General features: G+C 37.9%; 1 protein-coding gene across 3 annotated transcripts in view; it reads right to left on the minus strand.

Moving 5' to 3' along the window:
- Positions 1 to 1719: 1719 nt before the first annotated feature.
- LOC104594672 (uncharacterized) overlaps positions 1720 to 24754 on the minus strand; it is a 53725-nt gene continuing 30690 nt past the window's right edge. For all 3 annotated transcript variants that reach the window (XM_010255073.3, XM_088897554.1, XM_088897555.1), the window contains 12 exons: positions 21041 to 21158; positions 19546 to 19656; positions 18623 to 18699; positions 17844 to 17910; positions 12094 to 12159; positions 3880 to 3987; positions 3610 to 3740; positions 3374 to 3440; positions 3205 to 3272; positions 3032 to 3122; positions 2467 to 2537; positions 1720 to 2344 (listed from right to left, as the gene is read on the minus strand). In XM_010255073.3, the coding sequence (XP_010253375.1) occupies positions 1966 to 2344; positions 2467 to 2537; positions 3032 to 3122; positions 3205 to 3272; positions 3374 to 3440; positions 3610 to 3740; positions 3880 to 3987; positions 12094 to 12159; positions 17844 to 17910; positions 18623 to 18699; positions 19546 to 19656; positions 21041 to 21158 (1354 nt within the window). In that variant the 3' untranslated portion in view covers positions 1720 to 1965. The remainder of the gene's footprint in view (positions 2345 to 2466; positions 2538 to 3031; positions 3123 to 3204; positions 3273 to 3373; positions 3441 to 3609; positions 3741 to 3879; positions 3988 to 12093; positions 12160 to 17843; positions 17911 to 18622; positions 18700 to 19545; positions 19657 to 21040; positions 21159 to 24754) is intronic.

The raw sequence follows: 24754 nt of genomic DNA on the forward strand, positions 1-24754 counted from the left end.
GAGCGAAATTTACGGTGGATCATCGTTCATTCATTCATTCATCAGATAAATTATCTTATCCAACCAAAGGATAAAACTTAAGAAAGTGATGGCGTGACAGAGATGTCACCAATGGAATCCCAAAAAAAACCAATTAAGTTCCACATGCAGCAGGCACTAGGCAGGAGAAGCAGAGAGCAGGCAAGCGGCTTCATAAGTTTTCCCAGAAGGGTGATAATTGAGTGGAACTGCTCACGCTGAGTAAGCAAAAACTGTGATCCCTACTGTGTTCAATGAGTGATGAGCAGGGTAGGGCACTTGAATTCTGCACCAATGACGATGAGAGTAGTATTGAGTGATGAACACGGTGGGGCAGGGATTACCCCATTTACTCAACCAATGTGACCGCTCCCGCTGGAATCCTGAACCTGAGCCTTTTGCTACCTACCCTACCCTTGTAAGTTCCCAATTATTATTAATAGAAATAATATATTCATTCATATGCCATAACAAAAAAGGATGGATGGCCATGAAAGATCATCCACCCAGTTTTATTCTCCAGTCTTGAGTAGTAGGTCAACTTAATTGAATGGCCCACACTCACACTCTTTTGTATGGTACTAAATGCTAATATCACTATAGTAAATGAATCATGCATCTAACATGATGACGATGAAGAGAACCAACAGTTTCTCCCAACAAAAGGAATAGGAACATAGAAACTAAAAAGGTTTTAGAGGCTGAATGCGTCCATAGAACTGAACTGACCCACCAACCCAGAAAACCAGAAAGATATCGACTCTGGCTCAATGAAAGAAAGAAAGAAAGACAATTTAGAGTGTCTCGGATTCTAGAAGTAGAACTAAAGTGGGGAATCCCATGCCTCGTGCCCGTGGTCTCGTGGCTTACCTGGCACATATGGAATGGAGGAAGTGGTAAATATAATGCATTTTACAGCGAAATGGTTTTCAGCTAATCCCTTGGTCATCATCATTATTCATTGTTGGAACTCGGAGCTGCCAATTGATGAAATTTGGTATGGAGAATTTTAACACCACTAAGCTTTGTACCCTAGTGCTGAAAACATGGGAGCCCTTGACAATTATGTTGCCCTTCAAAAGCTGAAGCAATTTCCCAACTTCCCAAATAGGAAACCATTTTTCAAACCAGAAAAATCTCACTCCACACCTCTCTTTCTTTACTTCTCCTTCCATACCGTGGTTGGAATGCACATAATTTCAAAATATAAAACAAATATTTCATTCCTCGTCACCACCACTTTGAGCAAAGTGGCATATGGGCACACGCCATGCCATCACAATAATTATTTCCTAACTTACACAGCCTCCAAGGTTTAAACTCTTAACCGAGTTTAGGGCCTTGAACATGACTGATTCGTTGCAAATCAATCAATTTCTACTCCTGAACTAATCAGTAATGAAGCGTTAGTCGTCAAAGTGGAAGTGTCGAACCAATCTGCACCATATTTCAGCTCTGCTAACGCCAGAGTACTTAGATGGTTGGGTTGAGTGGAAGAGTTTGGACACGAGGGCACTCTGGGCCGTCCACCCCAAATAACAACCAAGATTTAAGAAACTCAGAGAGATGAATGGTATCCATCAGTTAATCGGCTTCTTGTTGACAACCTAAGCGTAAATGGAGGCTATGTTGATCGTTATTAGTTATGTTCCAACTAGACCTCTACCCAGAGAAATACTTGCATCCAAAAGACAACATAAATGTAAACCAAGAATATTACATTTATTTCAACGAACCCATGTTATGTTATCACAGTTTGCAAATTTACATCCGATCCAATGGATACAAGTTCATCTAGATCCACACATTAAAAAATATAAACCTAGCTAAAATCTGGCTTTTCATTAGGTGGCGCCTAGATGTTAAATAGTTACATACAACAAAGCTGTTCATGGTTAACGGATACCAGAAGTTTCTATAGACTCAGAGCAGAAGGGTAGATCTGATCTATTTGTTTGTTGCCGAGTCACCTATCAACTCCCTCTCAAGCTCATCAAACTCCCAGTCACCAATCTCCTCTGTTGAGTAGTCTCTGCTAACTTTACCAAATTCTGACTCCAGCTTTGCCAGTTCCGCTTCAGGGTCCAATGACTGTTCTTCCTTGGCTGAGGGTGGTTCCGAAGGTTCATCATTCTTAGATAGCAGTGACTCAATGGTCTGTGTGGAGGGAGGAGATGAAACCTTCTCTTGCATATTGATAGATGGCGTCTCTGCACTAGGGGTTGTTGGAGTCTCAATATCTAGGTTTGGTCTCTCAATGGATTCAAATTCCTCTCTCATTTTTTCAATAGCATCAAATAGCTCTTTCACTCCTAGATCATCTTTCCTGCATTATTAGTGACCTTGTGTCATATTTTCAGTGGGATCAGGTATATACCTAACATGACAACTACATGCACAAGTTCATGTGTAACAAGGGCAAAGTGGGAACAAATACTACAATCGCACCTGGAGACTTTCCCATGTTTAGGATAAAACTGTTCTTTCATGTTGTCCACTACACTAAAGGTGGTTATAATCTGCAAAAAATGAAGCATGCCATTAACAAGAGCACTCAAGGGAAGTAGATGTCAATGTGTCCTTAAAATGCATTGCTTTTAATCATCTTAGGCTATGTTTAGTTTGATAGAAAATCAGAGAAACGGAAAGTTGAGGGAAATTACTAAACAAATTTTGTGAAATTCGTTAAGACTTTCCCCCAACTTTCTGTTTCTCCCTTATTTTCTATAAAACCAAACATATCCCTAACCTGATTCTTAATCAAAACCACAGCATATTTCAAAAGAAAGAAACAAATTTCAAAAGTTTGGTTGTCATCAAATTAAGGACCACTACTAATAAAAAAAAAATCAAATTTAAAACCACACCACAAGAAACAATGGAATGCAAAAAAGATTCAACTTTATTTAATTCTTCCATCTGAAGCAGGATATTCCACAAAATCTAAATTAAGACAATTTTGAATGTGAAGGTAGGCAGAACCAAAAGAGAACACATGCAGACAGATCCATACCTTCGCTTCACAATTCAGGTATTCCTCCTCAAGATTTCTTCTTGGGCTTTCTCTAGAATCATTGGCATCTAAACCAGAGGCCATCTCTAACCTGTCGTGTGAAACAAGGAAAGTAGTAAAAGACTTGTTACAGTGAAAGTAACAATCTCTTCAATGCAAAAAAACTGCATTACCCTTCATTTAGATTTTTCAAATTCTCCACAAGTATCCTGATACGGTTGATAGAAGGACCCAACTGTTCCTGTATGAGTTGTACAAGATGGAAAGGAATATCATCTATAGAATTTATGGTCAAGTGTGGGGATGTTCATACATCTATTGTTTTGATGATTGAATCAATACCTTGTAAGCAGAGAGGTGACAAGTGATCAATTCCACAAAGTAGTTCTCATGTTTCTCTAACTCATCACTTGAACATGTAAGAAAAGTAAGTACTCAAGCATCAAGGTAAGAACTCATGATATAGGCATACAAAACTCGTTAAAGAGTAGAAGAGATTTCACCCCCCCCCCAAAGGTTTCAAATACACAACAAGCGCACAAGATTTCATAAGCCAGATACAACACAGAGATACATACCTGGTCTGCTTTTCCTTCCGATCTATAAAGGAGGATTGGAGAACCCAGGTATCTTCAAGGAAATTGATCCATGTATGAAGAACATCTCCTTCTACTCTACATGAAGCAATGGATCTTGATAGCTCATCTTCCTATAATTTAAACAAATGTTAGGCAAGCAAAATCTATTGGCATATAAATGATGACAAATATATCGATCTAGAATATATTAATTTCAGACAGATTAATCTGCTGGTACCAGCACAGAAACTGTAAGTAACAATTACATACCTTTGTTTTCAGGTGTGCAACAATTTGATTGCTTGCCTCATCAAACTGCTCCCTCTCTTCCCGGGTATTGCGAAGGCGTGCAAGAGCAGCAGCCAAGGAGATGTTAACCTACAATAGTTGCCCCAATCATTAAGAAAAAATCCATTGTTCATCAAAACAGGGAAACCAGTTTGGTCTCCACCAGGGGAAACTACTATGAATAAGCCTTTTGATTTATACATTGTTTGAAGTAAAACACTGCAAATGCTGAAAATGATATCATATCAATGGAATGCTATCATTTCGAAGTGCTTCCTAGCAAGTCAATATGCATCAATCAATCAAATGAACATTCTGAAGAGAACGCTCAGCTCTATTGCATACTAATGCCTTGGGAAGCACCTTCATTGTAGTACTAAATGGATGCTTTGGAAAGATAAGCAGTCACCAGAACCATTTATTGAGAGAAGGTTAGCACTGACAACTGAAGATCTAAACATAACAACCACAAAGATTTATGTGAAAGAAAATCCTCTGGAAAATCAGAAAATGTAAAATTCTCATCAGTACTTTCAGAGTAGTTAACAATGTACAAGTTTTTATTTAGTTATTGGTTTTAGATGACACCGTTGATGACTTTATTCAGTGCATTGGAAGCACCTCTTCATTTCCTAAATTGTCCTTTTTCTTGGGATACTTCTAACAATGTCTGAATGACACTTACAGAACAACCCTCTCTCCTCCATCCTAATCAGCTTCATGCATTTCTTCTGTTGCTGTGTATTAGTTACGATATTGGAGCTGGGCTATGGATGTCTCTTGAAATGGGATTTAGTACAAAATGGTGCAATGGATACATGAACATATGGTACATTGAAGAATAAATATAAAATTTTATAATAATCATGAACTTTATATTAAATAACATCGGTTGGTAGTTTTTGCTGGGAAGCTTTTTTGGAAAGAATCAACACTGGTGATCTTCTCCAAAAGAAGAGATCCAAGACATGTTTATCCCCTCACAGGTGTGTTCTTTGTAAAGCTGATGGGGAGACTGGTTTTCACCTATTGGGTGTATTTGGAACCCTCCATCAAACTTGCGAAGTCTTTTTTCCCTTTTTTTCTTTAGATGGCGTATGAAAAAGGGGTAGGACCATGTGGAGATGCCCGAGGGCTGCGGTATACTGGTCTTTATGGGAAGAAAGAAACTCCAGGATCTTCTCTGAAGTAGAGAGAGGTGCTGAAGAATTGAAAGAAATGATCCATATAAGGATTGTACAGTGGCTGAAATCCTCAGAGCTGTTCACAAATTACACAATGGATGTAATGTTGAGGAAGTGGGGTGAGATTGCTAGTTGCACCCAGACCAAAACAGTAATGAGTGTCTTGGACCCCTCCACCAGCTGGTTTCTTAAAACTAAACTTCGATGGGAGTAAGAGGGAATCCTGGGCACTCGGGGATTGAGGGTGTGTTTAGGGATGAGAATGGGATTGTTTCAGCCCTGTTCTCAGGCCCAATTGGAGTGGGTAACTCTCTCAGAGCCGAGATCTATGCAGTTATGGAAGGAGTCCAGAGAGCTAAGGAGATGAATATAAGAAAACTTATAATTGAAGGGGAGTCGGAGGTGGTGGTAGAGTGGCTGAATAAAGACAACAGTGGGTTATGGAAGTACAGCAATGAGAGGAGGAAATTTAGGTGGCCGGTTCAAGAGATGGAAGTCAAGATCAGTTGCGTGAAAAGATCAGCTAACTCTTTTGCTGATGGGTTAGCTAAACAAGGGGTGGAGAGGGAGTCTATGCTTTGGGCTCAGGTGTAGTCCTTTTTATCCTTTCTTGGGAGCTCAAGACTCAGCTGGAAGATAAGAAAGTTTATCTTCCCCTTTGTAATTATTTCTATGATTAATTAATGAAATGTGTTATTAATCAAAAAAAAAAACATCGGTTCATTCTAATAATCTCTAAAAGGAACATTCAGAAGTAGAGTACAATTATGAACTTGAAAAATGACAAAAAGCAAACTCATAATGCAATAAATAAATATGAAATATATAATGCATGCCTGCATGGAGTGTGGACATTGATCATTGAAATGCATTCAACTTCTAATTACAGAACTTTGAAATTCCGAAAAACCATTTTGGAATAGTGTAACCTTCTTAAGAACATCAGAGACCAAAATTCAGGTTATACATAGATATTTTAGGGGTAACGTATCGAATCTATGCTAGCATGTGATTATTTGCAAACAAGTTGCAGCATTTGTTGGAATAGAAAAAGCATGTACATCCATTTAGTGAAATAGAGAAGCCAAGAATACAGGATCATCTACAGGATAACGTAGGTAGGGAAGGTAGTTATAAAAGGGATAAATATGGTTCTTCCGAAGTTAGAATATTAGATTTATGTGGTGAGTACTGTGCCCTCCACTCTTGGTTTCCCAGTTTCTACCAAATCTCAGACTTCAAATCCTGTCCCATTTTCTCTTTTCCTTCTGTTTTCCTTGCTCACAACTCTTGGAACTCTTGATGTAAATTCCATGTTAGAGTTACAATCTGGTTTACTTTGTAGTCCTCTGGTGCAGATGGTTGAGTTAGGCATTTATTCTGGTTCACTTGATGCCTTGTCTTGATCCGCCGTCTTCAAGGATTTATATATGCACAAATCGGCACCTATTAAGTGGTTAAAGCTGTCTGCTGGGGTCCAACTCCAAAAACCAGGTGTTAAACTATGAAGTGATACATAAAAATAAAACATGGAAACTTTCATCTCATATGTGTACCATATCAAAGGCTATTAGAGAGAAAATCCACCAATTCGTTATTGACTGTAAATTTTCTGCAGTTCTCTGGGGACATTTCATTTCCCCTTTTTTACCATTTGTTGAGGTACGCACCTCTTTGATTCTAATTTCCTATTCGCTTTTACAAAGAGAAGGAAAATTATGTGGCAACATAAACATGAGGTTGTGATACTACAAAGCATTTAGGAGGAGAATATTGCCAAATCTTCACAAACACAAATCAAACCTCAAAAGTGACTTGGTTACCATCAATGTAGCTCACATGAGTACCATTGACTAGAGAGGAGGTCTGTGACTTCCACATTGATGACAAAGAGATTGGCAGATTGGGGGCAGCCTATCACACCATAGATACAGTAGCACAGGATTTGTCACCATACTCTCCTACCCTAGTTTCTTCTTTTTTCTTTCAGAGGAGCTATCAAGCCAAATTTTGATTTCTTAGGAAACCAGGACATTTGAGTGCTGGTGACTAGGTGGGGGATTCAGGAACCCAAGGATGAAAATTATGGTCCTACAGTTAATAAAGATGTGTTTCATGCATTCTTCCAACGACTCAAGTTGATGTTTTATTTGGATTTTGGCAGAGTAGATGTGTTGAGCAATGCTCAGCTGGTTTATTGCTTGGATGAAGTGGCCTCCAAATGTTCCATGGGCTTTTCATAATTTTTTAGAGAAGGCTAGGTCATAGTTGTCTAGGCGACTAGGCGCTTTTTCATGGTCGCCTCGCCCAAACGCCCCAGGTTTTACATACTAGGCGCCCGCCCAGAGACTTAGGCGGGCGCCTATTTATATATATAATAAAACTATTTTTTTATTTAATAATTGTTTTGAAATTTTATTGATCGTTGTATTGTTTTAAAATACAATCTGCTACATGGTATCATCTAGTATTAAGACAAGTTACATTAAAGACTCAATCAAAGAGTTTTCTTTCGATTGGAGAGGGAGGAGAACCGAACACCAGTTCGAGCTCAAGCCCCAGCCCAACTCCATCACACCTCACCTCCGGCAGCGGCAGGTAAGTTTTTTTCTTCAGTTTTCTTCTTCTTCTTCTTCTTCAACATTTTCTCCTTTTTTTTTTCAAAAATACGTCCACACCCCGCAGACCAGGCGTCAAACCTCTTCTTCTTCTTCAAATTTCAGTTGAAAAAACTGGGGTTCCACCAAACCTCCTTTTCTTTTTTCTTTTCTTTTTTCCGAAAAAACAGGGGCTCCGCCCCTATGCTCCTCTCAGTAGTCAGTCCTCTCTCCACTATTCTTCTTCTTCTTCTTCTTCTTCTTCTTCTTCTTCTTCTTCTTCTTTTGATCAATAATTGTGGATTGTATTACTATTAATAATATGAAAAAGTTACAGGGCAAGGGGGCTTAACAATCTTAGCTCCCAAGAACAACCATTAAACATCAAAAACAGCCCAAAATATAGAATTTCTGTTCACCCCTTGTCTAGCTAGACCATTTGCCAAAGAGTTCACACTTCTTTTTACCCATTTGTATTGGATTTCCATGTCCTTAGTCAGCCACTTAAATTTACTCTTTTCATTACTGTAATTCCAAATTTTAAAACTATCCTCTTTCAGCCAGTTTACCACCACTTTAGAATCTCCTTCTATGATCAGCTTGTTAATATGCATACCCTTGATTCTTTGTACCCCTTCAAGAGCTGCAAATATCTCAGCTCTCAAAGAATCTCCCACCCCTACTGGTCCAGAATACATAGCTAACAGATTCCCTTGTTCATCTCTTATTACTCCCCCTATTCCGGATGGCCCTGGATTACCCATGCTGCTGCCATCAAAATTCAGTTTAGTAAAGGCATGGGGTGGGGGAATCCAACAAGCATTTGAGGCCTTCCTCATTGGAGCAAGTTCTGCTATCTCCTTCCACTTTCTTTGCAACTCATCGACTGAGAATTCTGCAAACAGAGCCAAGGTTTTCAGCCAGTGTATAACCCTAATATGGATGACCTCCAGTATTGCTTCCAAACTTCTCTCCTTATCTGTAAATATCCATGAATTTCTCTCCTCCCAAATAGTCCAATAGACTGCAGCCCTAATACACCTCCACATAAACTTGGCCCTTTTTGTTGGCTGAATCGGCATAGATGTGAATAAGCTTTGCACATTTGAAGGGGGGGTCCACCTGCACCCAAACAAAGAAGTACACCATTCCCAAATGACGTTAGTGAACCGACAGGAGATCAGTAAATGATATACAGACTCACCATCAGCTTTATAGAGGACACACCAGTGAGGACAAAAACAACTATTGGGTCTTTTTCTTTGAAGTAAATCTGTTGTATTAACTCTTTCCAGAAAGGCTTCCCAACAGAACTCCCAGCCTTAGGAGGTATAGGATGACACCACACCTATTTAATAGGGAAAGACAAGCCAGAGGAAGAAGATTGTGTGAGAGCTCTAAAGAAAGAGGCACAAGTGAAGGAATTAGAGGGGGTGGGTGTCCAAATTCTACTGTCTGCCTTTGTTGGCTCTAGGAAAACCCCTTCAAGAATGGATAACAGTGATGAGATACCATCAAGCTCTGTGTCCCTAATATCTCTTCTCAGGCCCAAGTTCCAACCGACCCCAGAAATAGAATTAGAAGGAACAAGGAATGAAGAAACCGGTTCATTTTTAAAAGTGGAAAGGGCAAAAAGGCTTGAGAATTGGTCTTTTAGGGAGGAGTCCCCAATCCAAACATGTTCCCAAAAATTAATGAATTGCCTGAGTGCAAGTCATACCTGATCCATGGAGAAAACAAAGGTAGAATAGCTTGAATAGCTTTCCAAGGAGATGCTCTTGTACTCCTTGCCAGAATTACAGAGTCCCATCCATTGGCTGCAACCCCATGAATATTGCCCACTATCTTCACCAAAAGTTTGTCCTTCTCTAATGAGGATCTCCAAAGCCATTTCCCAAGTAGAGCCAAGTTCCTATTCCTTATGTTCCCAATACCCAAACCTCCCTTCCTCTTACTCCTACAAACCATCTCCCACCTCACCCTATGATCCTTCTTCTCCTCCCCCGACTCCCAAAGAAAGTCTCTCGTTAGTTTCTCTCATCTACTAGCCACCTTTGTCGGAATCTTGAAGATTGACAAGTAGACATGAAGGTTACCTAAAGTATACCTGATTAGAGTGGTTCTCCCTCCAAGAGACAAATAATTTTTCTTCCAAGTTGCTAGTTTCTTTTCAAACCTCTCCACAACCGGAACCCAAAACTCACCTTTCTGAGGGTTATCACCTAGTGGCAAACTGAGGTAATTTAAGGGACAATTTTCTATTGCACATTCTAAGATGTCTGCAGACTTAGAAATCTCCCCCTCGCCCATATTTACCCCAACTATACAACTCTTCTCAAAATTCACCTTAAGGTTTGACATTTGCTCAAAAAGTCATATAGTGAGCTTCAGGTTTCTAATCCTGTCAAGGTCCCCTGCTTCACAAAAGAGTATGGTGTCATTTGCAAATTGCAAATGTGTGAGTGGCACATGCTCCCTCCCAACTCTCCAACCTCTTATTAAGCTCCTAGAATCTGCTCTATAAATTAGTCTCCCCAGAACTTCAGCTACCAATGTAAATAAAAAGAGGGAAAGGAGGTCTCCTTGTCTAATCCCTCTCAAGGCTGGAAAGAAATCTACCACTGTCCCATTACCAATATGGAGTAATGGCAGTTCCTGATACAACCCAAGACCCATTTGCACCATTTATCTCCGAAACCAAAATCGATCATCACCTCCATCAAGAAAGACCAATCCACCAAATCATAAGCCTTTTCCAAATCCAATTTACAATTGGATTTATATCCTCTTCACAAAAGCTCGTTGATTATCTGCTATAATTGTTGGGAGCACTTTCCTTATTCTGATGGACAGCACCTTAGTGATGATCTTATAGAGGTTGTTAACTAGGCTGATCGGCCTGAAATCCTTCGGGTGACTTGCATTCCTCTTCTTAGGAACCAATGCAATGAAAGTGGAGTTCAGCCCTAGGTTGATCACCCCTCTAGAATGGAATTCATCAAACAGACCACAGATCTTTTAATATCTCCCAACAATCTTGATAAAAAGCCATCGTAAAACCATTTGGGCCTAGTGCCTTTGATCTATCCATAGAGAACACTGCCTCCCTTATCTCTTCCACTTCAAATTTCCTTTCCAACCATTCCCTATCCTCTATCTACAAAGTTGGCCATTCCATACCCTCAATCCACACCCTACTATTTAGGGGTTTTCTAAAGATAGACCTAAAGTGATTTGCAAAAGCCCCTGCTATTTCTCTTTGGGTGGAAATTGTAACCCCCTTCAATCTCCAGACTTGATATAAAATTCCATTCCACCCCATGAGGCCATGAATCCAACTGTCCAAGTGTCCAACAGTCATCAGCCCCTTGAGTCCTTGAGTCCATTCTTTTATTTTTTTATTTTTTTGAAATGTTTTATTTTGATTGTATCATTGTATGCTGATTGCTGAATTGAAAATCTGATATATGTTTAAAATGTTTGAAATGCTTTATTTTGAAAATTTGAAATGGCTGATTTTTTATCAGTTTTGTTTTTCATTTTTTTATTTTGGCTGATTATATGGCTGATTTTTTATCAGTTTTGTTTTTTATTTTTTTTTCTTTTATTTTGGCTGATTGGGTCCTTTAGGAAGTATAGAAATCTATAAATTAATATATTACAGATTCCATCTCCTAGGCGCCCGCCTAGGCACCTAGGTGCTTGGGCGCCCCATGGTCACCTAGCCTCGCCTAGTCGCCTTGAAAACTATGGGCTAGATTTTTTCATAATTTCTGTTTAGATGGATCTAGATATCAGCCAACAAGCTATCAGATTCTCTGGCCAGGGGCAGGATTGGGAGGGCATGGTGCCATTTGGAGTACTTTTCCTGGAATATGAGCTTCTCACATGTGATTTTGTTTTGTCACAGCTTAACTTGGCAAGGCTTTTTTTTTCTTTTTGTTTTTCCCTTCCCTTAAGCCAGATGGTTGTATTTTGCTCTTCTTCTTAGTATAGGTTTCTGTTACAGAAAAAAGGGAAATAATGGGATTCTACAAGCCTTTAGACTATTGATATAAATCTATACCATGGAGATTGATTGCAGTGCTGAGTGCAGGATTGTTAACAGCAACTGCATGGAAGGTATAAAACTGCCATAAGCTTAAATGTATTCCAAATGCTGGAAAAGTTCAGGAATCACTGCTTAGGCTTAACTGTGTCATGAGTGTAGATGTATTCATACTTCTGGGATTGTTGAGGATCTTGTAAACAGGCATCATATTTGAAATGAAATAACACAAGGGTCAACAACAATTCACCAGTTACTAGTACAGAATTGAGCAATCATCAAAGCTGAAAATTTATCCGACATCTGTCATCCAGAAGTTTAGGTTATGGTCTTGTACATATGCAGGGAAAAGATCAAAGAGAGATACCCTTTTCAATTCAGCTTCAAGTTCATCTCTTTGCCTCTCTAGACTTGAAATCTCCATAGCTAATTCCTGGAAAACGAACATGAAAGTCAAATACTAAAAGCTTACCTACATTTTCCTTCTAAAAAGAACAGGAAAAAGAAAAAAGGACCTATTCTAAGTAAGCCAAGTATGCCATTTTAAATTAGCATATGATGAAGCCAAGCAAATCCATGAACCAGAAAGAACCACTTAATGAACATAAGTCACATTTCTTCCTAATGGACATATGTACAAACACATGAAGCTGCATAATTAAGAATTTTGATTTAGAAAGGTTCTCCAAATGATTCAGAAAATGTCTAACTAAAGCAATGCATTTTATTAAAATATAAACTGGAACCACAGAAAACCTTTTCTTTTTTGGGAAAAAGAGTCAAACCATAGTGGAGTCAAATATTCATGTAGAAGAGAAGTACTGTGTTTTAGAAGTATTCTGAAATCAGAATATGGTGGTCTTGAAGTGTGTGCAGCAGAAGAACAGAGTTTGAATATGATCCTATGGGAAGAAAAAGTTAGTCTCCGTCTCCCAGTCAGCCACTACAAATAGGGGTTATGTGTAGAGTGTCTAATCTGCCAGTCTGCCCCATGTAAGTTGGGACGGATCTATACAAAATAGAACATAAACAAACATATGACTGCTAGGCCTGTGGTACAGAACTTAACATAACTTAAAATTAAGTGAAACAAACACCACCACACCACCATACCTACACTTTTAACAAGAAGAAAAAAGCATAAATAATTCAAGGATCACATAATTAATATCACCAAAAAATGATCACATAAATTAAGTTTAATATGAAAAAACAAATTTAAATTAAGATTTGTATTGCTATTTATTTAGACATTGGACTGAAAAGTTAGCAGATTTCAATACTAATTTAAAAAGAAGCCATAGTACAAACTGTGTTGCATTAAAAAATCCTTCAATACTTATAAGAGAAATTTAATTAAAGACCCAGCCTTGCCAAAGAACCATTATGTCAGAAACTAGGGCCAGAATTGGGACAAGAATTGGCCTGCAATTTAGTTCAGATAGGAAGTTGACCTTGAGTTCAAACTAAGGCCAAGTCTATGTATGTATCTATGTAGTATATGTGCATGAGAGCATGTCTGCTAGTCATGTCATTTAGCTCTAGTTTGAAGCCCAAAAGGACCCCACATGTTCCTTGCACTGGACAGGACTCCACTCGGGAAACTTTCAACCCCAAAACATGTGCCACATCAGTAACTCCTCTTGGACAAGCTTTATATTTAAGAATTAAGACTTCTAACTTAATTGATGAAATTAATAAATAATTAAATGTAAAATTAAATTTATGGACAAATATCTTAGATGGTTTAAAATGTCCCCAATTTCCCTAATATTTCCATGGGCAGTGACATGAAATTTTACTGGAATCGACATTTCCACAATGAACACTACCAGCACTATGTGGAGTACAAGAGATAGTTTCCACAACATATTTCCATGTCCACTTCCATGGGTAGCAACATTAAATTTTACTAGAATCAACATATTCCCCAGTGAACACTACTAGTACTATGTGGAGTCTAAGAGATGGTATTATAACATAAGTTGGTGACAATATTGTAGATATGTGAAGTAACAATGTCACTGTCTGCCTAACTTACATGATTACCACTTGGAGCTAGCTCAATATTCATTTCAAACATGAAGTTAAATATTAGTTTTTTTTTTTGTGTGTAATAGATTATCTGGTTGATCTATTACAACCATTTACATTTTCTATGAGATAAAATTTTGCTTTAACTCATTCTGTCATGAAGCTCTGAATCTTAAGGTTTACAGGGCAGCTTCAGAACATATTCTTTTGTCTGTAACCTTAGTTTCTTAGCCTTGTTTAATAATTTGGAACAAGAAAACAATTTAAAGAGGTGTTCGTATGCTTCTTTTATCATTTCATAAAATATAATTCTATATTTTGTATATTTTACAATGTTTCCACCATGTCTATAACTTTTACAATATTTTTTTTTTATCATTGAATAGTAAGATTTATTAAATCATAACCAAAGAAGAGAGTACAATTCAGGGAGAGGCATGAGATGTTACCTCCCCTTTAAGAAGGGGAGATGGAGGATTCCATCAACCCTTTAGTTGAATAAACAGAACAAAGGACAAAGAAAATTACAAGGAAGCCCAATACAAAGTAACCTGAGTAGCCCCTTGTTTAGCAAGATAATCAGCCAAGGCATTAGCCGATCTATCCACCCACTGAAACCTAATTGTCATAACTTTTACAATACTTCCATATGATATTTCTAACATTTCCGACATGTTTCTTATATTTGGATGACTGACATCAACATTTAAACCTTGCTTAGAAACAAGAGATCTTAAAATAACTAGGGCAAAACAAAATATAGGTTATGTAAATTTAATAATAATAATAACCTAATGTGACCTTCTTCATTACTTTGGTTTAACAATACAATACAAGGAAGAGATTGAGTATGTCACCCATAGAATTAGATCAGGATGGCCAAAATGGAGGAATGTATCTAGAGTCTTATGTGAATAGGTGAATACCACTCATGTTAAAAGGAAAATTCTATAAAACAGTTGAAAGACCAGCAATGCTGTGTGGAGAATAGTTTTCAGTAGTCAAGTAACAACTTGTCCAAAAAAATGAGTGTGACAAAAATGCATATGCTGAGATAGATGAGTGGAAAAATTAAAAAGATGGTAGGGGTCATCATGGGCCAGGCTGGGCTTTGGGCCTAAAGCATTAAATAATGAAAATTTAATGAAATTATATCATATATATATATATATATATATATATATATATATATATATATATATATATATATATATATATGTATTACATAGGCCCAAGTTGGGCTGGGAGGCTATGACACACAAAATAGGCCATGGGGCATGGGCTTCAACACATGGTTGTCTATCCTTATATAGATTAGAAAGTTGTTCTCTCCTATGTGAGTTGACTCACGAGTTAATATATATGTCAACTCTATATAAAATATCTAATATTAAATATATATAATTTATTATATAATATAAATATATTGCAGGTCGGACCAGAACAAGATTGAACTCAAAAGCCTGGTCGCGTACATAGAATATCAATACTATCTACAACACCTGTAAGAATAAACAGTCAAGTTGAAGGGGCTAGAACCTAGGACTAGGAAAAGACCAAAAGGAACATGGATTGTAGTAGTAAGAAATGATTTCTGGACTTAAGTTCTTTTTTTTTTTCCCCACATGAATGAATTGTTGGCCAATATGAGCACCATTGGCACCCTCTGATCAACTATGCTTTCATTCACCCAGTCCACATCAGCACTATCCTATCCCTACTTTTGTATTGGAGTTTCCCCCAAGTAACACTAACCATCAAAAATCCTCAATCTTTTGGTTTAAAAAAATATATCACATGAAAACTTGTAAATATTGTCAATTTTTTTATTGAAATTTATCCCCCGTATAAGTTTAAAGGGACAAAAATTGGAGTTTTTCTGGGGCCTGAAAAGTAGATCCTCATGGAAGCTTCCTAGGTCATCTGGACTCCACTAAATGACCTGACTAGCAGACATGTTCCCATACATACACACACACAATATTTAGCTTCCATACACGAACATATACCTATTTCTGCCATGTGAGGGCAGACATTGTGGGCATTCTAGACGTTCTTTATTGGTAGACAATCCAATTGGCCATGTACTCAATCCCATAGTATATATCAGCCTATACCCACTATTATATTGGATATTTTCCCAATCAATAGTAGTCATACATTGCAAGGCCTGTTGGGCTGAAATTTTTCCATTAATAGAGGTTGGGGAGAGGAACATGGAGACTCCTATGGAGATCCTAAAATTGCCACATTGAGATTCCAGTGTCATTTACAGAAGCTCACTAAATGACCTGACTAGAAAATATATTATGTATAGTTATACATACAATATCTTTTTTTCCCATATGCATAATGCATAGAATAAAGTACCCATAAACATGTGATATACAAATAACATGTATGTAAATATATATATATATATATATATATATATTTTTAAGATATGTTAAATGCATAAGAATTTTGAGTTTGGCCAGCCCAAGGCCTGTCTGCTTAATTGAGCTGGGTTCAGCACAACACTTTGGGCTGAGTTTAGGCTCAAGCTGGAACTTTATATGGAGTTAATCCCAGGCCCAAACCCCTCCCCCAGACCAATGCTCACAGTTAATATTAAGTTTTTAGCGTCTAAGAGGCATCATGAGGACCTTAAGCACATTTAGACATTGTCCTTGAACCTCCACCAAGTGGGTGGGGTGGGGGGTGGGGGGGGGGGGTGGGGGGGGGGTGGGGTAAATAGTTCAGGTCCAAGGCAATATATATAGACCTTGACTCTCATCAGTTATAGGTCTTATCTTGCCAAAGTCTGGGTAAGTTACAGGGGATTCCAGATCAAACCTGCCAAATAATCAGTGGTAATCAGGTAAATGGCATGATCTTTGAACATTGAAATACTGTGCTAGAAGTGGCAACCTCTTAAAATCTAGGCAGGTTAAAACGCCTCAGCCTTTTTTGTGAAACTTACAGAGCTACTGGTTCTCTTACATGCAAGCAAAAGGTGGTATACCAGATCTTTGATATATGATATATGAACTATTTCACTAACCCTGTCTTTTACCCCACCTGGTAATATAGTGTACCAACTTAAAGCCCTTCTTTTATATATCATACACTTGGTAACTTTGGGATAGATGTTCTTGAAAAAGTGATAAGAGATAAATATGGCAGAAGTGTATAAAACCCTCTTAATAGATATAAGCCTAGATATTTTCCAGGGAAAATATGGTTGAGGAGAAGTCCAGATCTTATGGTTCTTCCATTCTCCCCACTATCATAAAGGCAGAAATAACCTTTAGATCATGGCATCTTTGGTTGATGTGCAGCACTAATTCAAATATGTTTTTTTTCCACAGTGAACTTCATGGCTTGTGCACATACTTGCTTCGCCAAATAAGCTTACCAGAGGCGGCTATTGTACCATCCCCCCCCCCCAACACCACACACATACATGCAAGCCCAAAAAAGTAAAAAAAAAAGAATATTCCATTTATGTGCATTAATTTTACCCTCAGATCTTCACCATGTCTAAATGTATTATCATGTCAACAAACCTTACCCCTATAGTCGAGCCTTGTTCCTTGAATCATAAGATATATGAAAATTGACTTTTATATAAAAACACTAGAAAGTTTAGTTTATTGCACACACTTAGCTAAAGCAAATGGAAATAAATAGTTTACTTCCCTTTATAAACTTAAAGATCCATACACCCGTATTTTTATCCTGTATGTGCCTGGAAACAGGCTAGATTCTCATGGGTCTTAAATATGGAATCCAAATTGGATGCTCTTATGATGAAGACAAATGCTTATGGACCCAAACCCTAACAATCAGTATGTTGATCAAAAAACCCTAATGATCAGTAAAAGTATGCCAGGTACCTGGGTGATCAGGTTACCTATTAACACCCCTATCACCAAGGTATAGGCTTCACTCACTCTTTAAAAATTAAAATAATATTAAAGATGCCAAAGTTGAGCATCTTAATCTAGACATGCAAAATAAGTAATATCAATTACCAGTTCCCAAACAGTTGAATTTTTTTTAACAAGAAAATGAATCGTAGATCATCTAGAAGCACCATACCTTCTCAATTTCGCTAACCTCACCAGCTTTGGCAAAACGAAATTTAAGAGCCTCTTCTTTTTGGTGCCTGTTTAGTATACACAAAGAATAATTAGAAATTTCGAATACTAAACTTCCTTATACAGAAATCGAGACAAATCATCAATCTGAAATAGAATAAAATGATGCTGTATTCAGATTTTAGCAACAAGAACCTAGTGGAGGGCATGATCTTCCCACCAACCATAGAAGGTCATTCATTTTCAGTCTTGTGTTTGGACAGGATGAATAGAAGAACTTGGGGAAAATAAACTAATATTACACCCGAGTAGTATATAACTATATATATACTCATTATGGATTGCACTGTCATTCTGAAGGTGGCATGTGAACATCAATCTTGCATAATTTTTTTTAATGGCAAGGACTAACATTTAAGTACTTGCAGACATGCTTAAAATATATCTTAACAAAGGCACCCCATAACTTGTCAAATGATACTCAACTCTCTCTGCCTCTCTGGTTGAATATACCCTACAAGTACCAACCATAAAGTCAGAGCCCAACACATCCAGTTTGTCTTTAGTTTTTCCTATAGTAATTGATTAGGCACTTATATTAAGTATGAAGACCCTGTCCAAAGCAAAGACTGGGAACTGGCCCAATGCTTCTACCCCTAGCATGTCAGTAGCTTACTAGTATATAGCATGACATAGGTCTCCATACACATGCCAATGAAGGTTTTCTTTAGGAAGGCAAAAGCATAAGCAATAAAACTATCAGAAGATGCTATTTCTAACCTGTGATCTGAAATGCGCTTTTCGGCTTTCAAGGTGGAGTTAGCAAGAGAGTCTGACAAGACTTTCAACTTATCAACCTGGATGTCAATTAAACCAAGGTTTTAAGTATTGACATATATCACATTGTATCACGTGCATCATATTGATATTGAGACTATTGGATACCAAAAAAAAAATACTGAGACTTTGGGCATTTTAATGGTTTAAAATGTTAATGCACATCCTCAGCTATCCATCTGTGAATTATCATCCTGAAAAAGAGCATTGCACCTTTGAAACACACAATACGCAACTTTCGTGTATTGTGTGTTGATATTTTAGACCTTGCTTTGGGCAAAGAAGCAAGCAACATGTCAATGTACAAACAGATAGAAGACTATTGAGATGTTTCATCCAAGGAACCATCACCTCGCTGCTTACAAAACCTTGCAGAAAAACTGGCAAAGGTTTGATATTTGAAGGTCCGTCGGTGGTATGCAATCATCAAGATGTGTTAGCCCAACAACCAAACAAAAGGTTAAGAAATTTCATGTCCATTTTAGAAGTGTGAGCCCAAACTGTAGCATGCAGCCACAGTTTTATACTGAAGAAAGGTCCAAATATAGTGAGTTGTGGGGTGCACAGACAGTTCCATGCCTGTAGCCCCAGACATAAGAAGCAGCCAGTATGAACATAGGAACCTACCCAGACTACAAGACTATTACAGCATCTCATTATGTTGCACTTGATATAAAGCAAACAATAATTGCCACTTGTCTAGGAATGATTAAGGTATGCAAAAGCATAACCACAATGTGAGCATGGCTCAAACACCTAATAGTAAGTACAGAAATCAATAAGAAAAAGATCCAACATCATAATAAAGGCATAGATTCAGAGATAGAAAAACAATGACAAGAATAAGAGAGGAGATTAAAGCTAGCCTTTTGAGAATGGATCTCTGGTGAATCTCCATTATTTAGTGATTTCCTCTTTAGCAAGAGTGCTTCTAATTTGGAACAAAGCCGAACTTCTGCAAGCGCGTCTTTTAGAGACTGCAAGCTCAAAGTTGAGCATATACTATTATCATATGAAGCAAAAAGCATGAATACAGATAGAGAACAAAGTCAGGAAATAAGTAAGAACATGTATATGGATTGAATAGAAGATTTCAAAAGGTGATCCTATTAACATTAAAAGGTCCTATAGGCTCAGTAGACTCCCCTTGACCAAAAGATGATTTACAAGGCTTACTAATTGTTTTCATGAATTTTCAGAAAGTGGAGATAAAAGGAGATTCTCATTTAACTTTAGGCTTTTGGATGGCTAGTAAAGGATCACGGCTCCTCCAGAACAGGTGCTAGAGAGGCTAGAGCTCTTGCATCTGGAGAAAAAACCTCATTCAGATGTGTATTGATAACAACAAATTCTGTAGCAGACAATTTAGCAAGAGTAGATCGGGAAGGGGTAATATGTATTGGGGTGTCTCCGTAGAAGAATAATGTAGTCTTAACAGTTGCTTTTGTCTCACTGAAGAATCTCTAATGCATTTTATATTTTAGTTTGTGTTTCTTTAAAAGGTTTTGGATCTGGTTTTCCTGTCTTGGAAACTAGAGGATTGTATATTGCTTACCTGTTAACAAAGAATTTTGACCTGGTGATTGATAAAAAATTAAAAATTAAAAAAAAAAAAAAACTTAACCATTATATACATGTACATAAACTTAAATATGCATCTATTAGTAAAGTTGGTTAGAATATTGCATGTCTAGAATCATAGGTTCAAGTCTCATATAAGTTATTTTCAAGTCATTTTATCCATGATATACACTACCAACGTCATTTTTGGTTTATCTTACTAATAATATAAAATATTCTGATCATTTTAATTTAATTTATTAATGGTATTTAATATCTAAAGCTGATCTGAGTCCTATCTAAATCCAATGGATAAGATTCTACTTGAATCCGAATATTAATGAATCAAATTTAGATCTGGGTATATCCAGTTCACTCCAATCCATTTTTGGTCATATTAACCTGATCAGGCCTATAAACTGCTCTCATAAATGTAGAAAATTTCTTGCCTAATAAACCTTGCAAATTATAATTATTAATAACTATAATTTGCGCCTTGTCTCATTTGCACTCCTAATAAACTTTGCAATAACCTAAGAGCAATGACAACTATGCTAAATCTGTTCCTAAAAAACTAGTGCTTAATACTGTATTTAGAATCCAACTAAATATTAGACAAAGGCCATTACACAATGCTGATCCCAGTTATCTGGAGTCATGGGAGGGGTGAAGTGGATATGGTCCTAACCTTTGGCATTTTTTGGCACAAAGTGGCTGATTTTAGACTCAAACCAGCATTCTCACATGTCATCTTAAGATAATTAGATGAGATATTTGTGGGAATAATAAAATACAACTCACCTCCAGTGTTGCAATAGTTGTTTTTTCAGATGTTTTCTCATCTGCTTTGCTTGAAGACAGACGAGAAGCTCTCATTTCATCAATTTTTTGTTGCAGTTTTGAAATCTCAGCATCTATTCTGTGACCAGAAAACAACAAATAGAATAGCACTAACAATATTAGTTTTTCCACCCACTTCAAGCTAGACATATAATATGCATTTTATTGGCAAAGACAAAACAATGCATTTCCAAGTAGAAAATAGAAACTAAACTCTACACCTGTCTACCTGGATTTATCCCTGGATAATCTAACGCACTCTATGCCTTTGGTACCAAAGAAGGCAAAATTTCTAGCTATGGAGCCAATGACAAATTACAACTGGATACAGAGCTAATTTTTCGGCTGAGGCTTTAGCAAGGCAGGGGGTTCATATAAAAGATGTATTGAGGGATTGCATCCCAAGCGGATGAAAGTAATTTTGTGAAGATAAATAAGAGATAACCGATACAAGTGGGGTGAGTAGCAAATGCTAGCCTATCAAAAGGGATGCTTGGCAAAATCTCAATTTTTACTTCATTCTTTTATTTAAATTATTAAAAAGTCTTTTTTTATAAATAAAATTAAGATTTCATTAAGAGGTGCGAGCTGCATCCTCTCCTAACAACAAGGAGAAACAGAAAACAGAAACCAAATTCAAATTCAAATTACAACAGAGCCCATTACAATTGTTCTCTGTTTGCCCCTTTCTTTGCTAGGCAATCAGCCAAAGCATTTACTGATCTCCCCACCCATTGTATTCTTACAGTTAAGCTCCTTGTCAGCCACTTGAATATTTTAATTCCATTCTTAAAGAACCATACTATAGACTCTGAATTCTGTAGCCGACCCACTACCACCTTGGAATCCCCTTCAATTAGCAGCTGTTCCACACCTAACTGAACTGCAAGCTGTACACCCTGGATGAAAGCTAGCAATTCTGCCCTAGTAGAGTTCCCAACTCCTAGAGGACCTGAGTAAAGGAGAACCACAATACCAACCTCATCCCTCAACACCCCTCCCATCCAGAGGGCCTGGATTACCCTGACTGCAGTCATCAAAATTCAGCTTCAAGAAACCTTCAGGAGGGGGTTCCCAACTCATACTCTCTAATCTTAGAGAGGAGCAGCTTGCTACTGCTGACCAATTCCTCCAGATATCATTAAAGAAGAATTGGTGGAATGAATCCAGGGATTTTAGCCACAAAATTACCATAAATGCACTCCTTCAATTCTTGTAGGTTCCTCTCCTCTTGGAAAATCCTGGCAATCCTTTCTTCCCACTGTCCAAATCAAGGCTGCTCTTGCATACCTCCACATAGTTCTTCCTCTTCTTTGACACCAAGGGAAGGTAGAAGGATCAAAAAGCAAGCTTACTTATGCTGGCCTATGCCACCTGCACCCAAACAACAAGAAGAGCCACTCCCATAACTCTGCAATAAAGGAACATGATATTAGTAAATGGTAACAAACCTCACCATGAGATCTGCAAAGGATACACAACAATTAGGTGAGATACAAAGGAAAGATCTTCTTGTTTGTAGGATATCTAAGGTATTTATTTTCCCATAATGCACTTCCCAGCAAAAAGCCAAAACCTTAGAGGGAATAGGCTTGCACCAAATTTCCTTAACGGGGAAGAGTTAGTTGGAAGGAGACTGAGAAAGTGACTTGAAAAAAGAGGCACAAGAAAAAAGACCCATTCTACCGAGGCGTCCAAATGCGCATATCTAGTTCAAAAGGGGGTCCAAACAAACTTTATCAAGAAGGCTTAACAGGCTAATTAGACAATCAATTTCCTCCTCCCTTAAACCTCTACAAAACCCAAAACCCCAGTTTGGTGCCAATGGATTTTCTAGAGGGGAGAAAAAGTTTGATACAAAGTTCTTTTTATACCAAGAAACAGAGAATAAAGAAGGGAAGAGATCCTTCAAAGGAGCCTCTCCGACCCAAATATCCTCCCAAAAGAGGACAAAGTTAACAACACAAACATCATAGCTGACAAACCTAAGAAATTGAGGAAGAATACCATGAATCGCTTTCCATGGTGTTGCCAAGGTTGCCCGCTGAGATACTCCAGCATCCCACCCATTTTTTCCTCGGCCATGAATACTTCTTACCACCTTATGCCATAATCTCTCTCCCTCTCCAAGGGCCATCTCCATAGCCACTTCCCTAGTAGCGTTGTATTCTTTTGAAGCAAGTCCCCTAATCCCAAACCCCCTCCTCTTTATTACAACATACCACCTCCCACTTTATCAAATGATCCTTCATACTTTCCCCTGGTTCCCAAAGAAAGTCTCTCATCAATTTCTCCAATTTATTGGCTTCCCTATGTGGAATCCTAAAGACAAACAGGAAGTAGGTTGGTAGGTTAGTAAGTGTAGCTCTTATCAAAGTGATTCTACCCTCCAACAAGATAAAATTATTTGTCCACAAGGCCAACTTCTTTGAAACCTCTCTACCACTGGGTGCCAAAAACTACTCTCCCTAGGGTTTGCCTCTAAAGAAAGACCCAAATAGGTCATGGGCCAGGAAGAAATGGAGCGCTCTAAGCCTCTTGCAATAGCCTCCACCTCACTAGTTTCCAAGCTGACACCAGCTACACAACTCTTTCCAAGGTTGATTCTCAAATTAGACAACCTCTCAAAGCTTCTAACCAACTACTTAAGATTTCTCACCTTCTCAAGATCATTCCCGTCATAGAAAATCAGCAAATCATCTGCAAATTGGAGATGGGTAAAGAGAATACCATCTCTGCCTATTCTCCACCCTTTTACTACATCCTCTCTGCCAACCTTCAAGACCATTCTACTAAGCACATCTACTATTAAAGTGAAAAGGAAAAGTGAAAGAGGGTCACCTTGCGTAATACCTCTATAGGCTAGGAAGAAATCCTTCACCACTCCATTGACCAAGATAGAATAATGACAGAACTAACACAACCAAAGATCCAATTACACCACTTGTCCCCAAAACCACAATTTCTCAAAACTTGTAAAACGAAATGCCAGTCCACCAGATCATAAGCCTTTTCCAAATCTAACTTACAAACAAAGCCTATTCTTTTAGATCTTCTCATATCCTCCAAACACTCATTAGCAATCAAAACCTGGTTTGTTATTTGTCTCCCTTATACAAAAGCCCCTTGGGATTGGTTGATTAAGGAAGAGAGAATTTCTTTAAGCCTTAGAGACAAAACCTTAGCTAAGGTTTTGTAATTTTTTTTGAAGAATAAAAGGAAAAATAATTACAGAAAGAAGATGATAAGATATCATCCGAAAGGAGAGAACAACTAAATGACCCAGCAAACAAGCATACAACTTACATGCCAACGACTCATACTAAACTGGGCTCAAGCTAAAAACCTTGAAACACCTGGTAGAGATGCTCAATCTTCATCCACGATCTCATCCTCCTGATCTGAAACTTCCTCATCCCAAGCTTCACCTCCTTTCAACAAAGCTCTTTTCTTTAACTTCTCTTCCCTTTTTCTCCTTTCAAATTCCTCAAAGGCCTTCCTAGCAAACTCTTCTTCACCACCCCAAAAATAGAGACCCAAACTTTTTCCGATCGTAACCTCTCTATCTACCAACTTTTGAAGAGTCACACCGCCTGAAGCATTATCCTTAAACTCATCACTTTGCACCTTGGTGCTCGTACCAAAAACAGAACCCTCATTGCCTCCTTGATGGCT

The sequence above is a fragment of the Nelumbo nucifera genome, chromosome 2 (assembly GCF_055504915.1).
Source record: "Nelumbo nucifera cultivar China Antique chromosome 2, China Antique-T2T, whole genome shotgun sequence".
NCBI classification, from domain to species: Eukaryota; Viridiplantae; Streptophyta; class Magnoliopsida; order Proteales; family Nelumbonaceae; genus Nelumbo; species Nelumbo nucifera.